The 19,888-nt window shown below is 35.4% G+C and overlaps 5 protein-coding genes across 12 annotated transcripts; 1 reads left to right on the top strand and 4 right to left on the bottom strand.

Moving 5' to 3' along the window:
• Window positions 1-393: 393 nt before the first annotated feature.
• On the bottom strand, window positions 394-2,333 carry LOC106325306. 8 transcript variants are annotated; one of them, XM_013763348.1, is made up of 10 exons: window positions 2,117-2,333; window positions 1,932-1,998; window positions 1,678-1,837; window positions 1,568-1,587; window positions 1,213-1,267; window positions 1,052-1,088; window positions 908-952; window positions 682-765; window positions 561-568; window positions 394-525 (listed from the first exon to the last, which is right to left on the bottom strand). In XM_013763348.1, the coding sequence occupies exons 2-8, from the start codon at window positions 1,961-1,963 to the stop codon at window positions 704-706; spliced, it is 411 nt and encodes a 136-aa protein (XP_013618802.1). In that variant the 5' UTR covers window positions 1,964-1,998; window positions 2,117-2,333; the 3' UTR covers window positions 394-525; window positions 561-568; window positions 682-703. The 8 variants fall into 8 exon arrangements, 3 of the variants coding, with proteins under 3 accessions (XP_013618802.1, XP_013618800.1, XP_013618801.1); XM_013763346.1 differs by having other exon boundaries at window positions 394-568; XM_013763347.1 differs by having other exon boundaries at window positions 394-568; window positions 2,101-2,329.
• Window positions 2,334-5,226: 2,893 nt separating this feature from the next.
• On the bottom strand, window positions 5,227-7,823 carry LOC106325399 (serine carboxypeptidase-like 47). Its single transcript, XM_013763456.1, has 9 exons — window positions 7,460-7,823; window positions 7,168-7,336; window positions 6,889-7,008; window positions 6,666-6,809; window positions 6,451-6,601; window positions 6,268-6,356; window positions 5,888-6,146; window positions 5,562-5,695; window positions 5,227-5,474 (listed from the first exon to the last, which is right to left on the bottom strand). The coding sequence occupies exons 1-9, from the start codon at window positions 7,792-7,794 to the stop codon at window positions 5,361-5,363; spliced, it is 1,515 nt and encodes a 504-aa protein (XP_013618910.1). The 5' UTR covers window positions 7,795-7,823; the 3' UTR covers window positions 5,227-5,360.
• An 866-nt stretch (window positions 7,824-8,689) lies between these two features.
• LOC106325874 (vacuolar protein sorting-associated protein 24 homolog 1) lies at window positions 8,690-10,263 on the bottom strand. Its single transcript, XM_013763925.1, has 6 exons — window positions 10,107-10,263; window positions 9,807-9,883; window positions 9,625-9,727; window positions 9,396-9,517; window positions 9,030-9,191; window positions 8,690-8,940 (listed from the first exon to the last, which is right to left on the bottom strand). Exons 1-6 carry the CDS (start codon window positions 10,216-10,218, stop codon window positions 8,854-8,856), a joined length of 663 nt encoding a protein of 220 aa, XP_013619379.1. The 5' UTR covers window positions 10,219-10,263; the 3' UTR covers window positions 8,690-8,853.
• A 1,021-nt stretch (window positions 10,264-11,284) lies between these two features.
• LOC106326661 (cation/H(+) antiporter 3) lies at window positions 11,285-14,052 on the bottom strand. The gene is made up of 3 exons (XM_013764576.1): window positions 13,789-14,052; window positions 12,651-13,709; window positions 11,285-12,406 (listed from the first exon to the last, which is right to left on the bottom strand). The coding sequence occupies exons 1-3, from the start codon at window positions 14,050-14,052 to the stop codon at window positions 11,285-11,287; spliced, it is 2,445 nt and encodes an 814-aa protein (XP_013620030.1).
• Window positions 14,053-18,246: 4,194 nt separating this feature from the next.
• LOC106323313 (zinc finger protein STOP1 homolog) lies at window positions 18,247-19,410 on the top strand. The gene has a single exon (XM_013761458.1). It carries the CDS (start codon window positions 18,289-18,291, stop codon window positions 19,408-19,410), a length of 1,122 nt encoding a protein of 373 aa, XP_013616912.1. The 5' UTR covers window positions 18,247-18,288.
• Window positions 19,411-19,888: the final 478 nt, after the last annotated feature.

The following is a 19,888-nucleotide window of genomic DNA, read 5'->3' as shown; positions in this document are numbered from 1 at the left end:
CATATTGCTTAATTTTATATTTCTCATGTGTATTTGTTTTAGTCTTTTAGAGCATAATTGTTGTGTTTTTAGATTTGTGGTGACTTGGGCCGAGAGAATCTTAAACCTATTTGGTGGCACATGTTTGGATCTATTTTTTGTCGTATCTTGTTTATAAACTATATTGGCAACATTTTATTACGTTAGTTTTGTTATGGAAGGCATGTGGGGAGGGTGGTTTCATCTGTAAATTATGGTCGTGCAGTTGTTTGTCTAAGTAAATGTTTTTGTTAAGTGTATTGTTTTCTGCTGTGTAGAACGTTACACTCTTGTAACTAAGAGTTTAGTTTTCTTTTAGATACAAAAGCATATGGTGCAGAATATATTGCCACCTATAATGGAGCCCCGTCTCTTACATGCCTGAGGCTAAACCCGCAGAGCTTCATATAGACCAATCATGTGATCTCGTCCTCATACATGTGATATTAATTTTCTTAGCTTTCGCTTCCTCCTCTATTGTGCCTTTCAACAAATGCATTGTGGCATGTGTTGTTGTTGTTAGCAGGAGCTGATGGTATAATCTGCAAGGCTGGAAGTAAGCATGCGATTATAAGCACGATGGGATTAAAGTTGTTTCATATAGTCCTTCAGATGTAGCGTTACATGTAGTAAGCAAGAGCTGTGAGACCACTGTTTTCTTACTTGGTTTGCAGGAGAGGCCTTACTATAAGATCACTTCACTATCTTCCCGAGGAGCTTCACCAAGTGTTGGAACCATCATAGTTCCTTTTTTGGGAGTTTTGATGGTTGGTTGCAGATCCAGGGAGAGTGTAAAAGTAAACCAAACAGAGATCATTAAACTTTGTCATTAGATCGGAGGAAATTTGCTAACTTTTTCATCAACGTATAAATAAAATAAAAAGATTACCTTGGCTGTGCTTCTCATGTCCATTCCAGTACCACCCACCCTGTTCTGAAAGATCGTAGAAACCCCAAATTTAAAAGTAAAAAAAAAAACAGAACATATAACTCTTTTCTTTGTTGTTCAAGATGCAATTATCAAGCAACAAACCAGTGAGAATGACAAAACATTGTCTTTTAAATCCGAACTGCAGAAAGAGAGATGAAGAAGAAAAAAATTACTGATATTTTGAGCACAAAAGCCAAGAAATGGCAAAACTAATTCATGAAAGAAGCATATTGTATGGCAAAATAATCATACAGAAATATTACCCAAATAATTTTTTCGTTGGAGGAGCTTAATTTGACGACTTTGTTTCTCTGACAACTGGTTAACAAAACAGACCCATAGTTACGACAAAGAAAGAGGAAATCAGATGCCAATATATTCTAAGTGGACGAAATGGCGTTTAGCTAATAAGAAATAGCCCACCTACAAATAATGTATTAAGTTTATGTGAAGCTATGTCTGGTGAAAACATTTTTGCAATGCATTACTCCAAAGCTATATTAATTAATATGCATAAACTACACATAGTAGCAAGTTTATAACCTCCAAGGACAATATTTGGTTCACTTCCGTAGCTTTCAAATTTGTTATGAAGGCAAGCCAAGGGGTTAAACATACTGACACAGACGGTTACATCCCTGCAAAAATGCAATGATATTGAGACGCGGTAGGCATACGTATCAATATGGACTATAACCACGCGAGATTAAACAATCACAAAAACATACCAGGTAGCTGTCTGTTTCTGTTCGCCAAAGCAAGCAGTTGGCCGTATGACGGAAAAGGAAAACTTCAGTTAGTATCAGCTTAGCGGACTCTTGATAACTTTTAAAAATAAGTGCCAAATGTTGTTGCTCCGCTTTACGTCGAAACCGCTCATCCTGTAGACTGAAACGGTCACTGAAATTGTTGAGATGGTTCGCACTGACGGACCCTTGCATAAGAATCGATAGTTTGAATGAGATGATCCGGCAGTGATTACCTTTCGTCAAGGAATAGCATGTCAACCCCCATCAGCTCGCTTCCTCTCTTGGCATTTCTCCGAGAACCTAAGAAGACAAAGCTCTGTTGTTGTTGAACTTGAACAGCTACAGGCTTTCAAATCACCAAGAAAAGAGTAGGAAGTTTCCATTTTTGGAGTTAGTAATCACCAGAGACAATACTCACAGAGATGGAGCTGTATAACGCTCGGAGCCCTCCCGTCGGTTGCGTATAAAGATGCTATAGAGTGGGAGGCGTGGAGTCAAGCTAGTTAATGAACGGATTTAAGGTATAAATCAATGGAGAAAGACGGCGTTACAGGAAGTTCATCGGAGGAGGCTTCAGGGAAGGGAAGGGTCGGCGACGATGTTAATCTATGTTGATATTCCTAATGGGTCTAAGCACTAAGCAATGATACGTTGGGCCTGAATAAAAAAAAGAGAACATAAGCCTAGTTATAGACATAACCTGGTTTGGGTTAAAAGTTAGAAATTGCGATGACCCACTTAAGCGTTCGTTAACGAAAAAATTGGAGAATAATTAAAATATGTCCAAAAATGCTCCATCCTCAAAAATGATGTGGAAAGCTGTGGGGAGAGACAAGTGTTTTTTATTATAATATATACTAGATTTTTTTTCCGTGTTACGCGCGGATTACATATCCTAAATTTGTTGATTTTCATTATGTATTATGAATGGTTTTCTTTTCTATTTAGTTTTATTTTGGGTAGTTTTAATTCAATATTTTCCTACATTACTTTATTTTGAAAATGCTAATATAATTTCAAAATTTGTGATCAACGTAGAAAAGAACTTTGGTTATTTTATCTATGGAAGAATAAACATACTCAGTAAAACAATAATGATGCAATTGATCTTCTTCTTCTTTTGAGTTGAAGTACTTAGTTTACTTCTTATGTAATTATGTGGAATAAATTATCATATTTTGTATTTTATTTTTTATACATGATCGGCAATAAAACACAAATTCAGAGGGGATTATTGGTTGATGTATTTTAATATATTTGAAAATCTAAATTAAATCTAGTATTATTGGTTCTACAATTTTAAAATCCATATCACAATCATGTCTTATTGATTTCATGATTTATAAATTCTAATTTAAATCAAGTGTTATCTAATCATATACAAATTTATTAATGGATTCAATTTCATATTTGAAATGTTCTTTTATAGATTTATTTGCTAAAAATATAAAAACTAAAATCCGAAGAAAAAACCTCTGGATCTGTAAATACTAATTAAATTTGTAGGTTAGATTTGAAAATATGTATAGTTTACTTGAATTTGTAAATACTATCCGTATTTCTAAAATCAGTTTAAATACATAAACCAATAACACCTCTAAATGATGATACTCTCATATGTAATATCAACTTTAAATAATAATTTAATAATATTATATTCAAAAACATATAAATTGTAATGAACGTATCTTGTTGTTTATCATAACATTAATTTTACATTTGAAGATAATGCATTCTGTGTTAACTGTATAATGTCTTTGAAATCTTATGAGTTATAACTCTTGTTTCGTTTGTTTTTTGTTTATTTCGAACAGGTGGAAGTAGGAGTCATACCCAAACTGCTAAGACCTTTAATTTCTCTTCATGATAGAATCAAATTATATATTGATCATTTATATACGTTACAGACTTAAAAGTCTGTTTTCATTGTTTGCCCGAACTCTGAGAAGAATACTTCTTTTCTTCTCTTATTTTACACTGATGGATGTTCCAACATAAAAAAAAAAACAGATTTAGATGGCTAAATAAGACGGGCGACTCATGAATATACATGCGAACAATGTACGAAGATTCTAGCTATATTAAGCTTCGTTTAACCTTGAAGCATTCAGAAACTTCTGAGCATGCGAAGCCTTGTTTACCTGTTCGAGAACCAAAAATATGAATCAGAGGTAATATTATCAGAGACAAAAATATTGAAAAAGAAGGATAAACAAAACTTACAACACTAAAAATCTTGACCACTATAATTTGATTAGTTCAGGGAGAAAAAACTGAGTAGGTTAATAAAAGGAGGAAAAAACACACCAAACAATCAGAAAAAGAGGACTAAACCGGATTCAGTATTGAGGAAACCATACCTCCTTTAGTGGCAACACCTATAAAAATCTTCTCATTGGAATTCAAATAGCTTGGAGATTTAATATATCCTATCTGAGCAAGGTTAACGAATTGTTACAGACTTATAGTGAGTAATCATCAAAAGCAACGCGCACAGGAAAAAAAATGGTTAGTGAGTTTGGCCAGTACCATACCAAATGTTTTGCCGTTCTGGCTTGATCCTTGGCCTTCATTCAAACTTACTCTTCTGCTGGCACCTGAGCAATAAGACGCTTATGTGCTGATAATACCGAGACACGATCATGGAAACTCAAAACTATTATTCTAAATTTTGCATATCAGAATAGGTTTTCTATGCTAAATATATATCACCATTGCATCATCTCTTTTATTCTTCATGAAAGACGAGAGAAATTTTGAATGCTTCTGCAAATGGAATTACAGTGAGATCCATCATCTGTTACACTCTTTCTACATTTCAGAGTTCAACCAAAATCTTAATAAAAAGATAAGTATTACCTTGAAATCATCAGTTCTACAAAAGCCTCGGTGATTCCAGATTGAATCTTCTGTGGTCTTCACCATCAGAATCATCGTTGGACCCTTCTTTCTCATCGATTTCGTCAAAGTTCGGCGGCATGTTAGCATCTGAGAAGATCTTATGAATGGTTACAACTTGTGGCTTCATCGATTCATCTTCTTCGTCATCGTCGTTGGGTTTGTAGTTTTACGATCTCTTCTGCTCTCTTCTTAGAAATCTTCTAGTAATCTGAATCATGTCAATTGACAAAGATGTCATATTTGAGTGAATGGGTTGCTTTGACGATATGTGGTGAGGGCTGCACTTCCCGCAGATTTATAGTGGTGGTGTTATGGATCTTTGAAACGGACGGAGAACAAATCTATAGTGATTGATTCTGGGAATTGAAAGAATGATTTAAGATAATGCGTTAACTCGAGAGATTAATAACAGAGATTGATGAAGAAAGTATAAGAAGATTTGAAACCGTGACGATTTGGTTACACAGACAATTTGGTTACGCAGACGGCGAGGTAGGTTAAATGACGTGGCTGAATGATTGGTTGTGAATATTTTAGCTGACGTGGACAACTTTGAATTGCTTCAATTTAGCTGAAATTATATAGTAGAAATATATATAGATAGATATTCATTAATGTAGGCACACGCATAGAAAATTATAAAAGAGCGCTTTTGAATTATCGAACCGAAATATCTTTTAATCTTAGTTAAGAGATTATTAGAAAATGATTAAACAACCAGTTTTTATTCTCTTAACAAATATTCGGCTTAGACTTTAGAATCACGGACGACCTGTTGCACCAGGAGCAGCGAGTTTTCCTTGCATCCAAGTCTGAAGCATTTGCAAAGAAGCCTTTGGCTGATCCATGGGAACCAAGTGTCCAGCGTCATGAACCTATCCCAAACATTGAAATTAGAAAATGGAAGGAAAAAGTCTATTTTCAATCGTATTTACATTAGTCATCGGCATTATTCGGTTTACCTTAAGAAAAGTGAGAGGACCGTGATTCTTCATTAAACCGGCTTCTTTACCATCTACCAAGAACGGTACTGTCTTGGTTGCTCCAAAATCCTTTTGGCCTGACCAATTCATCTGCTCAACCCACCTTGAGTTACCTGCATATACCATGTAAATTGCATCAATCAATCGCTCAGCTAAAGTAGATTCAAACCGGAAAAGACCAAATATATGCAAATGAAACTGCACCCACGACCTTTTGTTCGGTTCCCGGTTGATACCTAAACCGGAATCAAATTTATAAACATAACATGCGACGTATCGTGGCAACAATATATGATCAATCTTACCAAGCCAGTTACATATGAGATCATATTCTCCGGCATAGACAAGGACATTGATTCCATCTTCGACAAGAGCTGGAATCTTGACAGCAAGATTAACCATCCAATCCTCCAGCATTCCATCATAAACTGTGGTACTACACGACACAAATTTGACATCTCGAACCCCTAGCGCTTTGCGGACGTTTTCTTGGTTCAAGAATGTTTCCATCTTCGAAAAGTCATAGCACAAATCTCCCACACATTTCTTCCTCACGTCATAGTACTTCAAAATAACCGAGAAAATATTTGTAAAAAAAAAAAACATAGAGAAATAGTTTTTTTTTTTTCGTGTCAAACACAGGGAGAAATTGTTTAACTGGTGTGTTCTCTATAACTACGCTTACATTTGTGCCTTCTATTTTGCTCATTATCTGGTCGAAGATGTTGTTGCAAGTTCGGTAAGCAGAAGTACATTCTTCACCACCATTAAGGTCTGAAATTGAAAAAAACAATTTTTTTCTAATAGATTCAAAGCTTTTAAGTCTGAACCTGAATCACAAAAAATTCAAAAAAATTATGGAAGTTACTGCATTGTTTGGTGACACTTTGACAATCAGCATAGTCTTGTTTGAGACTCTCGTGATCAGACTCAGAAATCAACTTCATTTCCAGTGCATAATCCCCATATGCACCATATTGAATCTCCGGATTGGTTAAACCGTTACCAATCGCAAAACCCTGATTTTAAACCAAGATTAAACCAGAAATTTGGTCACTAAAGAAACGACAATATAAGATTTACCTTAAGGTTGATTGGAACTCCTTCGTTATTCTTGTTGCCACTGTGAACTCGTGAAGCCAAAGCCGGAATGTAGTGGCCAGCATAAGATTCACCAGTAATATAGAAATCATTTTTTGCATATTTGGGATGTTCTTTGAAAAAGGCCTACCAATATTTAAATAAAACCTCAAATCATTGAAATTATAATAACAATCATTTTGCAATATTTAAATAACAGTCAAACCTGTAAGAAATCGTAAAGATCGTTGCTGACACCAGTCTCGTCGTGCCGGAGATCGCTAAGGTCCGATACGTAACTGAAACCGGTCCCGACCGGTTGGTCCACGTATATTAGATTGGATACCTATCGGAACAAAAGTAATTGAGTAATAAGAATATTGTATATCAACATGTGCATTGCGTAACAAGAAATAGTAGTTGAGTTATAGGAAGGTTGTAGATTATAATATGTTTCTTGTGTTACAAGAAACACGCTTGTCCCATCTAAACTAAACCAACAAACCTTGTCCCAACCAAAATCGTTCCAAGAAAGAGAGAGATCATCCGATATTGTGAAAGGACCGTTCTCATAGAACAGAGCCACACTGCTACTACAACCCGGTCCACCGGATAACCATATCACAACCGGATCGCTATTGTTGGTCCGTGACTCAAAGAAGAAATAGAACATCCTGTAGGAAAACAAAACATGCACATTAAAAACAAAACAAAATCAATTGGTTAAGTGCTAAATTTTCGACCAACGACTAAACCGATTTAATTAAAACACATCCTGATTAAACCGGAAATATTACTTGGCTGATTTCGAACGAGTGAGGCTGTAGTAACCGGCATAGTGGCCGAACTCTTGGACAGAAGGACCACCTGATGTGTTTCTCATACCGATCATTTCCTGAAAATTGATTTGGCTTTCAACGAGTCGTGGAGCATCAGGGCTTCCCTTTGTGATGATATTGACGTCATGCTCAGGCATGAGATTGAAGGATCTGATCAGTCTCTCCGCATTTCTACTCGGCAAACTTGCAGACGATGAGAAGTTTGAGGGTTTGTTTAGGATCCTTGAAGAAGCTGAGTGAGAACAGATGAAAACGAAGAGGATGAAATGCGGAAGAAATGTTTTAGCTTCCATTTCTTTTCTTTAATGATTTGTTCGAGTATTGGGGTAGAAAGAGAGGTATTAATAGAGTTAGCATGCAGTTATATTTAATTTATAACAAAATTAAAATCGTGTCAATCTAAAATATAAATGAAAGATACATTTCCAAAATGTCTCTAGATATTATATAGGAGTATTTAAATATTAATTATCTTGGCTTGATATGTTTCCTAAGTTAGGAATATGGAATATTAAGAAAAATATTTTAGTCAAATTTTCTAAATCTACCAATATTTTAAAAACAAACAAAATGATATAATCGTGTAAGCCATTACTCAAGTTTCTAAGCCATAAACCCCAAAAATTTAGAAATCCAACCTTTAAATATCAACAAAAGGTCTATTCCCATAATTATTTATTTATCCCTTTTTAATATATATTTTTCTCAGCATTTACAATTTGTTGACTAAAATGCACATGGAAATTTTGACCAAAAATATGCATTAGTCATTAAGATTGAATCGTAAAAGAGCAAAAGAAATTGTGTTACTGGCTCGATGAATTGTTCTAGAAAAGTGTATGCAGAGAGTCAATCCAGCCAGGTTAAATTAAGATGGATGCATGTACCTAACAAACTCGTAGAATCTCTCAAATACCATATGGTTATAATACACTAACTTGTAAACTTAACAATGAAGTAACTGATGTATAATAAAGGTGAAGACAATGTATCTAACTGTAACGCCAGTTATTTTTGTTTTACTCTAATTACTTCTGGGACTGATGATATATGATGGATGGTGAGTGAGTGATGTTATCAAGTGTTTGGTTTCAGTTCATGAGCATCTCTGTTAATGGCCAACTTTCGATCGTACAGGTTTAGGTGGTTCTTTGAAAACACAAAGTGGAGTTTATAGCACTCGGATTGTTTTCAATAACTCCAAGAAACGAAATTTTGTTAACAAAAGGTGGCTTATGGTTGCATTGTATACAGTAATTCAACTAATATTATATACAATACACTGGCTGGCTGCAACCTCCTTATATACTCATTTCCTTTCAAGAGTAATGGTGTGTAAAGAATCATTGGAATCAGTTAGGATTTAACTTTAGCAAGCCGAGCTGAATCTCTTCCAATTCTTCCTCATCATAATCAACACCTTCTGCAATTGCCTCTTCCTGCAAGAAAAAAAAACATAAAAAAGTATCAAACTTTGTGTTCTTTCTCTCAGAATCATGCAATGCACTTTGGTCTTCTGCGTAGGTACCTTTATCCTTTCTTTCCTGACAGCTTCTGGGAGCTCAGCAGCGGTTTCTCCAGCAATAGCAGTCAATACTTTATCAACCTCCTCGTCGATCTCTTCTTCCATACCCTCAGAATCTAGTGCATTGTCAATGGCATCAATCACAAACTCCTCAATAACTCCAGCCTGCATACCAAAGCAACAAAAGATTCACTCAGGATTATGTAAAGCCAAACAATTTCAAACAGGCTCAGATGAAAAAAAACAATACTAATATCAAGTATCAAAAAAAGTAATGCCATGCTTTAAAGGTGTGAACCGTGTGATTATCATCGATAAGCATACATGATGAAATGAGAGAGAGAGAGAAAGGGAAACCAATGAAGAGACCTTAGTCATCTCTTTGCCGAACTCCTGCATAATTGCAGCCATTTGTGGAGCCTTCATGAGATTATTAACAAGCTTCATAACCTCTGTACTCTTGGACAGATTCCCAACTGTTCCAGCAACAGCTGAAGATTCAACAGAAAAAAAGTAAAGGATACACAAGTGAGTCACATTGCAGACAAAGTGATGAAAGCTCTCAAAATCATGCCAATGAAAAAAAGCTTTTATATACCAATACTCTCTCCGAGATGCATTGATATAGAATTCATCTGAGCCTTGTTTTCATATAACTTGTTAACTGTTCTCCTCGAACTCACAATCGCCTTAGCAAGCGCCTGTAACAAGACCACATAACCAAAATCACTAAACACATTTTGAAAAGAGCCAAAGATTACATTTTTATTAAGAGTCTACCTTAGCTGAGACCATATCATTCCGCTTAACAGCCTCTTTAATAGCTTTATGTACCGTTCTCTCTTCTTTCTCTATATCTGAAAAAACCAAGAATCTCAAAATCAAAAAGAACACTTGCGATTCGCGATCATCGTCCGATCCCAACCCGATTCAGAGTGATTTCTCGCAGTTTTGAGTGGAATCAACCAAACCCATCACCCTAGTTTCGTCAAATTTGAAAACTTTTTTTTTTCTTGAATCTAAAAAAACCCTAAATTCATTCACCGAGGAGGAGGAGGAAGAGATGAGAAAAGGTAGAACCTCGGATTTGGCGTTCGATGTCACGGCACTCCTGGCGAAGTTTACGTTGCCAATCACGTAAGCGTTGCTTTGGATCAGGCTTCGGCTTGATGATCTTCATCACTTTCTTCATTTTTTTCTTAAACCTTCGCTGCTCTGTTTTCAATCTTGATGGATGAGTAACGAATAACTAGTAACGACCCCCTTCTCCTCACAACTAACTCTTAAATACCTTTTCTTTTATAAAATAAATTTATTTTTTATTTATCAAATAAGCGGTTCAATTAGAAATATTGTTCACTCTCAACCAACTTTTTATATCTACTCGTTTCAATAGTTGGCTCAGTCCAACCTGATTCGGAACAAATTAACCAACCTGTTAAGAGTATTAGATTAAAACTTAAAATGAATAAATTAAAAATCTTAAATTTTGAAAAACTAAAAACAAAATTTAAAACTTAGTGTTGACAGAGTCTTGAATGATTTGGAGGAAACATATTCCACGGCCGAAAGTTTCACCTACTCGGAGAAGATTCTCAACGGTGGTCACCACAATAAAGATTGGTGGTGAAAAAGTATTGACTTGGTGATTATAGGGAGAAAGATCACAATGATGATGAATCACTGGGGGTTTCTCTGGATTGGCTGTGTGGATGGAGCTTCAGGAGTTAGGAGGCATCCGGTTTGCTAGCATCCATGGCCGGTCCAGAGCATAGGTAAAAAAACCCACCGCTTAGCACATCATGATTTTAAATGAAAATTTTAATTGTATATATAACACTATAAAATTTCACATGAATAAAAAGACACAAAGTTTTAAGTGAACATAATAAGACAAAAATTGAAAATGTTAGACCGGAGCTGCTTGCATCTAAAGATCTAAGATCTAAGAACTAGAGTTTCTGTTTTAGTAGCTCAACAACATGAGTGAGTGTCACATGTCAATGATCTCATCAAACAGAGAAGTAGTCTTCACATCATGGGTGAATCCACATTATGTTGATGATATATACACCAATCTTCTGATGAACAAAGCTTTATCTTAACGAGAAACTGAGTATTCCAGAAAGTAAAATTTGAATGGATTAAGTGAAATTTACAAAAGGATATCATAATTACAATTAACTTTCGAATGACTATAGTGAAAAGAAAATTGGTAAGACTACAAATGAATTGCGTAAGTAACAAGGAACATGGACCTAGATCATAAGCTGTTGTTGTTGTATAACCAAAACAGAAGCCTGAGAATTGATATCATGTGAAGCCAGTAAATCACCAATAACACCAAGCTCCTTAAACTCACTCCACTCCTCAAGCCCATCCGTGTACACACTCTTCCTCCCTTTTCCTCTCCCCACTACGAACATATCGAACTCACTCGCCAACGATTTCATCACACCCGGTGTCTCAGTAGCGTCTAAGATCGCCTTTTCAGTATAAAAGACATCTACTGATGCGTTGCTCTTCATCTCTCTAAGATGTTCATCGTCAAGCATTTTATCCCACTCCGAGATTTCTTTTACTTTATCATCGACAGTAGTCATTCGGACCACGGTCAGGTTAATTCTAGGGTCACGTGACATTCTTGTCGCAAGTGTCACGGCTTCTCTATCGTCTTTACCACCAATGAAGATCATACATACTTTGTAGGATGACATGTTTAAAACCGTGTCATTGATGTTTCTCCGACCGTGGCTGCTTCTATAGACAAAGATTCCGACAGAGCATGGCGCTACTTGAAGAACGCTCTTGTTAAGGTTCCTGATCATGTTGCTGTCCGAGATGAGAGCGGAGCCGTCAGCAGACCAAGTCTGGTGAAAAGGAAGGAGTATGAGAGAAGTAGTGTTGTTTAACGCAAGCATGCATACGTCTCCATGCATCGTATCGGGCATAGACACGGCCGTGAATGTGCTTACGAAGACCGAACCGAATAAATCTTTGTGGAATTTTTCAAAGGAGAGAACCACATTGTTTGAGAAAGACGTCTCTTCTGTTTTGCAAGTCTGTAACTTGTGGGAAATGAAGATGGGGTTGGCTTGCCCCACGAGCTCTAACAAGTGGAGAACGTAGGCTGCTACAGGAGCTTCCCGGGACGGGCATATGGCTTCAAGGAGGTTGATCATTGGGTTTATGTCATCTGTTCTGTAGATGCACGACAAGATCCTCAGCTCGGAGTTCGGTTTCAGGTGCTGCACGTTCCGCTTCTCGTACCCTGCGTACATCCTCGATGGGTCGTATAAGTACCTCAGAATCGGAGGTACGATTGCGGAGTTCAACGTTATGTAAAGACATGCAACGGTGAAGGTCTCAGGACGGACAGACTGCAAATGTTCAAAACATAGACATGAGATAGAGTTTTTTGTATTAAAATAATTATGGTCAGTGCACCTAGACGGCAAAATAATCATAAATGAAACAATTTGAAAAAGTCAGTCTAGACGGCAGCGACTATAGACACCTGCCTAAGCATTAATTTTCTAGAAAGCGCATAACTACTGCCTAATGATTTTTTGAACATTGATTATATATGGTTGTGGCGTATATGTGTGTCTAGTGTCTACATACCCCTCTTTGGAAGGCCAAGGCGTAGGCACCGAGCTCGAAGATGCCTTTAAAAGACATAATAAGAGAGATGGCGAAGCAGTCTTCCATTGGCATACCGTAGAACAAAGCAGGAAGAGTGGTCAAAATAAACTTGACGACAAAAGATGTTACCATGATGTATATAATGCCATTGAGTGCATTCCAATCAAGTAAAGCCCAAATATCTATCTCACTGGAAGATGAGGCAACGAAAAACGGAAGAAAAGTGCCGAATATTGCTGACTCAAACTTCTGAACGATCGCTGAGCCTAAAGGAGGGCCATGTGGAACAGCGAGGCCTAATATGAAAGGTCCCATGAAAATAGATTGTTTGCACCAGTTGGCAAGTATGGCTGATCCAGAGACCATAACAATGATTATAGCTAGGTAGATTGGCCTGACGGGCCGACCAGATGGTGTTTTTCTAATAATGTAGAACATCAACGGTCTGAAAACATAGATGGCAACACAAACAAAGAGAACAGCTACCGCTGCTCGCATCAAAGGACGGTTCCCAGCGATGACATCTCCAATAAACATGCTCCCGAGCCGTGTTTGCTCGTCCTTGAGCTCCTTCATGAAGATAAGAGATGAAGAGAGAACCGAGGTGCTGAAGTCGCTGATGACGGCAGCAGAGATGGCGAGACGACCTAGCTCTGAGTTCTGTAGCCTTAGCTCAAAGAGAAGGTTTCCAACGACGGGGAAAGATGAAAGGCATTGTATCGAGTAAACCACTACGGCTTCCAAAGAACTAAGGGTATTATCCGATCTCTTGTTCCCCACGTCTTTCAAGTTTCCGAAAAAGATAACTGAACAAACCAAAATAGAGAGTAACACAGAGGAGAGACCAATGGTTATAGCTTTCCTCCCCGAGGTTCGGATCAAACCCATGTCCATTTTAACTCCCATCAAGAACCAGAACATCATGTAAGAGCAAGCAGAAACAAGACTAAACACAATCTCTTTGTAATCCTCTGAAGCGAAGAATCTCCTCGCAGCTGTATTCTCATTTATAAAAGACTTGCTCAAGAGAACACCAGTCTACAAAAAAAAAAAAAAAAAGGAAGATAAATACCAAACCTCAAACTCAAAATCTAGAGACATCGTGATAATAACTCACAAGCATATGGGACGTGAAACGTATCATGCCGAGACGGCGGAGGAAGAAATGCAAGAACTGCCATAGGAAAGAAATGACGAGAAATATCAACTGTAAGTGTGGAAACGCGTGGTCCCAGAAATGAACGTTTATATTAGGATCTGTGAAGTTAGGAGAAGGCCAAACGCCGTTAGAGCTAGGGTTTAGAGGCGTGACGTCGCAGATCATGTTTGATTCTTTCCATGTGTCTCTCAGGTAAAGCATCTTATCATCTCCAAACTCCATTGTTGAAAACCCTCAACGAAGACGAAGAAGAATCCAACAACAAACAAAAGGAAACAGACCAAAGAAAAGATTGCACTAACAATTTTTTTACGGAGAGACGATTATAAAGATTTGTTTTTTAACACGAATAAATTCATTTAATTAGTTTTTACTGTTGGAAACAAGAATCGAAGTGTGAACGAAAGTTTTTTTCATGTGTGGTTTTCGAAAACCCTAAGAATAGTAAGTGTGTGAATGTGCAAAGAACTAACCGGAAACAAGATTAATAAGATTCTGCTTACTGTTAGGTTATTTTACAGGTTTACACAACTTAATTGTTATTTTCATCTATGTTTTAAAAAAAAAACCTGAGAATAGGAAATTTGTGAATAGGCAAAGAACTAATCAGAAACAGGATTAATAAGATTCTGGTTACAGTTGGTTTTTCTTACAGTTTTCTAAAGAATAAAACTTAGGGTCACCTAAGGTGAATTTTTAAATTCGCATTTTCTCTTATTACCAATCAAACTGCCACATAGATAAATAATAAAATACATTTTTCTTTTTAAAAAAATCTAAAATAATACAAAAAAATAATGACGTTCATTTTAATAACGCTAACGTCACTAACTAAACCCTAATTCTAAACTCTAAACCTTAAATCTAAGCCCTAAACCCTAAATTCTAAACCCAAACTCTAAACCCTAAACCCAAACCATATATCTTAAACCCAAATCCTAAATCCTAAACCTTAAACCCAAACTGTAAACTTTAAACCTAAACCCTACACCTTAAACTCAAACCCTAGAATCTAAACCCAAATCTTAAACTTTAAAGAAACAACATCAACATTAACCCAAACCTTTAGGATATAGGATTTGGGTTCAGGGTTTACGATTTGAGTTTAGGGCGTAGGGATTAGGTTTGGATATATCGTTTGAGTTTAGAGTCTATGATTTGGGTTTAGGAGATAGAGTTTGGGTTTAGGGTTTACGGTTTGGGTTTAGGGTTTAGGATTTGGGTTTAGGATATAGGGTTTGGGTTTACGGTTTACGGTTTGGGTTTAGGGTTTATGATTTGGGTTTAGGGTATAGATTTAAAGTTTAGGGTTTAGTTAATAGCGTTAATATCATTAAATTGGCGTTATTATTTTTTTTCAATTATTTCAGATTTTTTTAAATAAAATTAATCTATTTTATTATTAATTTATGTGACATTTTGATTAGTAATAAGAGGAGATGTGAATTTAAAGATACCTAAATCTTGTTCTTTTATAAAACTTACGGGTCACCGCCTACTATAACAGAATACCAAAAGGAGAAAGAAGAGAGAATAAAAAGAACAAATGATCGTTTCAGTCCATTTAAGATAAATGATGAAATTTTGTGGACTTTATATGAATAAAAACCTTCCATAAAAAACTTCACTCAATAATCCATTGTTAAAAGGCACATGTCATAGAAAAAGCATAATAGTTGCTTTAATGGGCAACAAATCTTAGTTTTATTTGTGTTACTTTTTGTTCATCTACATTTGTTCTGTTATTCGTATTTTTACAACACATTTGTTCTTCATTTCTCACGAGACCACTCTAGTCAATCAGATCTTTCTTATGGTTGATTAATCATTGCTAAAATAGTTTTTTTTTTTTGCTAAAAAACTAGTAATATACTCCCTCTGGATTTAAATATAAGATGTTTAAGGTTTTACACACATATTAAGAAACAATAAATACAATATTTTAGTTGTTACTTTTTGATTATATCAATAAAGTTTCACCACTCATAATTTTACTTTTTAATTTATATTTAAATTTTAAAAATAAATGCATTAATTATATCTCAAAACATCATACATTTGTATACAAGATAAAAATATAGAACATCTTACATTCGTATCTGGAGGGAGTATAAAACTAAGGGTTGTAAGGGCATTTTAACCGTTCAAACTCCAAATTTAATCAAAAAAATGTTTTAAATGAATGAAATTAAAAGCATGAATATGGAAATTTCTTAAAAAGGTTAAGGATGATTCATGACAATTGGAATATCAATATCATTCCACTCCTGAGTCAATCTGACTAGATCAACTCTGATTTTCCAACATATTAAAATATAGTATAAGTTGGATGGTCACATCTTTTTGCGTCATTTTCCAATTTTATAGTATTGACGGATCAATTTCTAAAAACAAAAATAGTTAAAATACTGCTGTTTGACATCCGAAATAGATTATAGTTGTAACTAAGTCGGACAAAATATATTTAAATTTGATTTGATTTGTTATTCGTTTTTTAACCAAAAAAATTAGGTATCCGTAACTCTTTGAAGCAAAGCAAATACTAAGAGCATGTTTATTGCATGTCTCTTAGGTCGAGTCTCTTAACGTAATATAAGATACAGTCTCTTAGATTTTAACTAAAAAAGTTAAGAGACGTCTCTTATATCTCTTATTTAAGAGACGTCTCTTAGTTTTTTTAGTTAAAAGCTAAGAGACCGTATCTTATATTACGATAAGAGATTTAATCTAAAAGATCTCCAATAAACATGCTCTAATATGTAATATTCGTAAAAACGAAGCAATCATATCACGGATATTCAATACGATCTATTATGTGCATATATATATATATACATATATTTCTATAATTATATATAAGCTTTATAATATTTTTTTTATTAAATTGATTATTTTAGTTATTAAAAAAATTAAAGTAAATAATTTTTATTTTTGTAATAAAATACTATTATTTATATTATTTTGGATATTTTAGTTTTTAATTTATTGGTATGGATCGAATCGAAGATCCAATTAAAATATAATTTTTTGAATATATGTACACCGAATTTCGGAATAGCAAAAAATCGAATCAGATAATTGATTATTCGAACAAAACGAATACTTTAAAAATCTGTATATTTGATTCGTGTGGACCCGCATGTAGGTAGCAAAATTTCTAACACAATTGCGTTGACTCGACATTCTTCCACAAATAATTTACCAAAGCTACAAAAAGAGCATTAATCATCCATCCACTTTATATAAATGCCAGTTATTCATTAATATAAATATGTTCCAAGTTCCAACTAAAGTTATTCCCTTTGAAATATAAAATGAATACGGTTGACCCAGATTACTCTACTAAAAAATTGCAACGCATGCAGATTGCCTCATTGTTAATGTTCCCTGTAACATCCTATTATATAGCACGCGTTTACATATGCGCATAAAAGCAGTACGAGGAATGCATGTTGAAGAATATTTTTAAAGCATTGTTTATACATGTGACATAAGATAGTATGTAAGCTGGCGTTACATGTATGTATATTCAAATAATAAGTGGCATAAGATGGTATATAATCTTCACCGTTCTGTAAATTTTATCGTCATATGAATGTATATTCAATTAATACGTGACGAACAGGCCATCTAAAACTTGACTTAAGTTAGTTACTTTTAATTTAATTTAATTGGGAATTTGGGATTGACATTCTTCGTTTATTTTAAGATATATATAGCTGACAAAATATTAGTAGGTTTATGCGAGGAAGGTCTTACTTGCTTTCTCTAATCTAGTTGAATTTCTTGTTAATCACATCAACTTTTAACCTAATGTATCATTCATGACTTCATTTCATACATTGTGTCATAATTACTGTCCATAAATTAAGTTACTCAAAATATTATTCCAAATATTCTTAGGTCGTAATTAGTGGATTGAGGTCTTAATTAATGGATTGATATCCACAAAAAATATATAGACTACAATCTGAAACATTTTTCTATACACAAATCACTATATAGAAAATATTTAAACGCTTATTAAATATGAAATCAAGATACGTCTATCGGACTTTGAATTCAGCGATGAATGCATGGCTCAAAGAATCGTCAGATTCAATAGATTGCCGGTTTCTCCTTTGTATTTCATTTGTGTTTGTTTTAGGCTAAATACCGTTGCCAGAATTTGCTTTTTTCAAATGTTTTCCAAATTAGTAGAATAGTAGCTGATTTAGAAAGAAAAAAATTGATAAAATAATACCAAAAAAAGATAAAAAATAGTAGGCGTGAATCGTATACATTTGTGTGCGTGAATGTATGCTTAGAAGGTAGGGTGTCTTATTCAATAATCCACCCCTCTAGGAAGGCTGTCATATATATATAAAACAAATACACCACAAAGAATTTAAGGAACCAAGAAAATCAAAAGAACAAATAAGGTTAAACTCAAGTTAATTAGATTCTTCTTATACACAAATGAATCAAGAAGATCATATGAATCAAGGAGAGCATATTATGAACAACGGAGAAGGCTCAATGCCTTGCTTCTCCGAGACGACCATTACGTCCTCAAATCATCTCTATCCCATGACGGCGGCGACGAAATCATCGGAAGAGGACCACAGCATTTCGCTCTCTCTTCTACTCAATCTCTCCACAATACAAGACAAAGTCCACCACATCCAATCTCTGGTCAGCTTTTTCATGATCTCTAACAATAACCAATCCTCGGAGTCAACGTCGTCTTTGGCCGTGGCTAACATCGAAAGCTTGGTTCAAGAGATCGTCACGGCAGCTACTTCAATGATGCTCACTTGCCAACAACGCCACATCCCATCTAACAACAACAGTAACTTCAATAACGAACAAACCGTTGATGCAATTGTTATGAAGTATTCCACACAAGAGACCGAACCGGATCATGACTTCACGCCAGAGTCGTCAACCAACTTTCTTGGCGTCCAAGAAAGAGGAAATATTTCGTTTATTGACCATAATCTTGACTGGCATGGCACACAATCCATAAACCCTAAAAAAGATCAGCATCGTTTTAAAACAAGACCCGGGAACTATGAGGTATTGGAGCTAGGCGCAGACGATCTACTAGCAAAGTTCACGCATTACTGTCAGATTTGTGGAAAAGGGTTTAAGAGAGACGCGAATCTAAGGATGCACATGAGAGCACACGGAGACGAGTACAAGACACGTGAAGCCTTGATCAGCCCAACGAGCCATGACAAGAAAGTCGAAGGACACTCATTGATGACACATTACTACTCGTGCCCTCAACATGGGTGTAGATGGAACCAGAGGCACGAGAAGTTTCAGCCGTTGAAATCTGTGATTTGCGCCAAGAATCATTACAAGAGAAGTCATTGTCCGAAAATGTATATGTGCAGGAGATGTAACGTGAAGCATTTCTCGGTTTTGTCTGATCTTAGGACGCACGAGAAGCATTGTGGGGATATCAAGTGGGTTTGTTCTTGTGGGACTACGTTCTCTAGGAAAGACAAGCTTATGAGCCATGTTTCTTTATTCGTGGGCCACTCACCGGTCCATGGCCCGCCGCCGCAGCAGCGTCCGATTATCACAATATAAAGATTTCTACGTATTATCAAATGACTTGTGCATTAGCGTTAATGTTACAAATTATTTTGATTACGATACTGCATTATGGATATGTTAAAAAAGTTTACGTAGTTTTTCATCATTCTTGCTTCTGCTAAGTTATGGGTAATAGTTTTGGTTAATCCATGCAACTTTTGATTTCTGAATAATAGTTACAATGTTGAGAAACTAACGTGACAATGGCTCATCTGACTTCAAACTAGCAATGTAACATCTTATAATATATTTGACATATGTTTACAATTGGTGTCAGTTGGTGGCAGCACTAAAGATAGTATTTTCGTCCATATATAACAATTTAAGAAAGAAATAATTATCTTCTCTATGCACATACGCAGCAATTTTCATCCATTGTGATTTTCTCTCATGAATAGAAAAAAAAAAAGAATTTTTAATTTTGACAATACATTTTCAACGGTCCATTTCTTCTGATATAGATGTACAGTAT

Source organism: Brassica oleracea, chromosome C2 (assembly GCF_000695525.1).
Source record: "Brassica oleracea var. oleracea cultivar TO1000 chromosome C2, BOL, whole genome shotgun sequence".
Lineage (NCBI taxonomy): Eukaryota > Viridiplantae > Streptophyta > Magnoliopsida > Brassicales > Brassicaceae > Brassica > Brassica oleracea.
This window is presented reverse-complemented; position numbering and strand designations above follow the sequence as displayed.

Bases quoted from the DNA above. Each gene is read 5' to 3' on its own strand.
- LOC106323313 (XM_013761458.1), top strand. From the start codon at position 18,289: ATGAATCAAGAAGATCATATGAATCAAGGAGAGCATATTATGAACAAC.
- LOC106325306 (XM_013763346.1), bottom strand. From the start codon at position 1,963: ATGGGGGTTGACATGCTATTCCTTGACGAAAG. The intron at 1,838-1,931 runs GTAATCACTGCC...TGACCGTTTCAG, and splicing joins ATGCTATTCCTTGACGAAAG to TCTACAGGATGAGCGGTTTC. The intron at 953-1,051 runs GTTTGTTGCTTG...ACGATCTTTCAG, and splicing joins ATGTTTTGTCATTCTCACTG to AACAGGGTGGGTGGTACTGG.
- LOC106325399 (XM_013763456.1), bottom strand. From the start codon at position 7,794: ATGGAAGCTAAAACATTTCTTCCGCATTTCATCCTCTTCGTTTTCATC. The intron at 6,810-6,888 runs GTTTGACTGTTA...AAATATTGGTAG, and splicing joins ATCTTTACGATTTCTTACAG to GCCTTTTTCAAAGAACATCC. The intron at 6,357-6,450 runs GTAACTTCCATA...TTTCAATTTCAG, and splicing joins AAGTGTCACCAAACAATGCA to ACCTTAATGGTGGTGAAGAA.
- LOC106326661 (XM_013764576.1), bottom strand. From the start codon at position 14,052: ATGGAGTTTGGAGATGATAAGATGCTTTACCTGAGAGACACATGGAAA. The intron at 13,710-13,788 runs GTGAGTTATTAT...TTTTTTTTGTAG, and splicing joins GTTTCACGTCCCATATGCTT to ACTGGTGTTCTCTTGAGCAA. The intron at 12,407-12,650 runs GTATGTAGACAC...GAACATTTGCAG, and splicing joins CCTTGGCCTTCCAAAGAGGG to TCTGTCCGTCCTGAGACCTT.
- LOC106325874 (XM_013763925.1), bottom strand. From the start codon at position 10,218: ATGAAGAAAGTGATGAAGATCATCAAGCCGAAGCCTGATCCAAAGCAA. The intron at 9,884-10,106 runs GTTCTACCTTTT...TGGTTTTTTCAG, and splicing joins CATCGAACGCCAAATCCGAG to ATATAGAGAAAGAAGAGAGA. The intron at 9,518-9,624 runs GTATATAAAAGC...TTGAATCTTCAG, and splicing joins GCATCTCGGAGAGAGTATTG to CTGTTGCTGGAACAGTTGGG.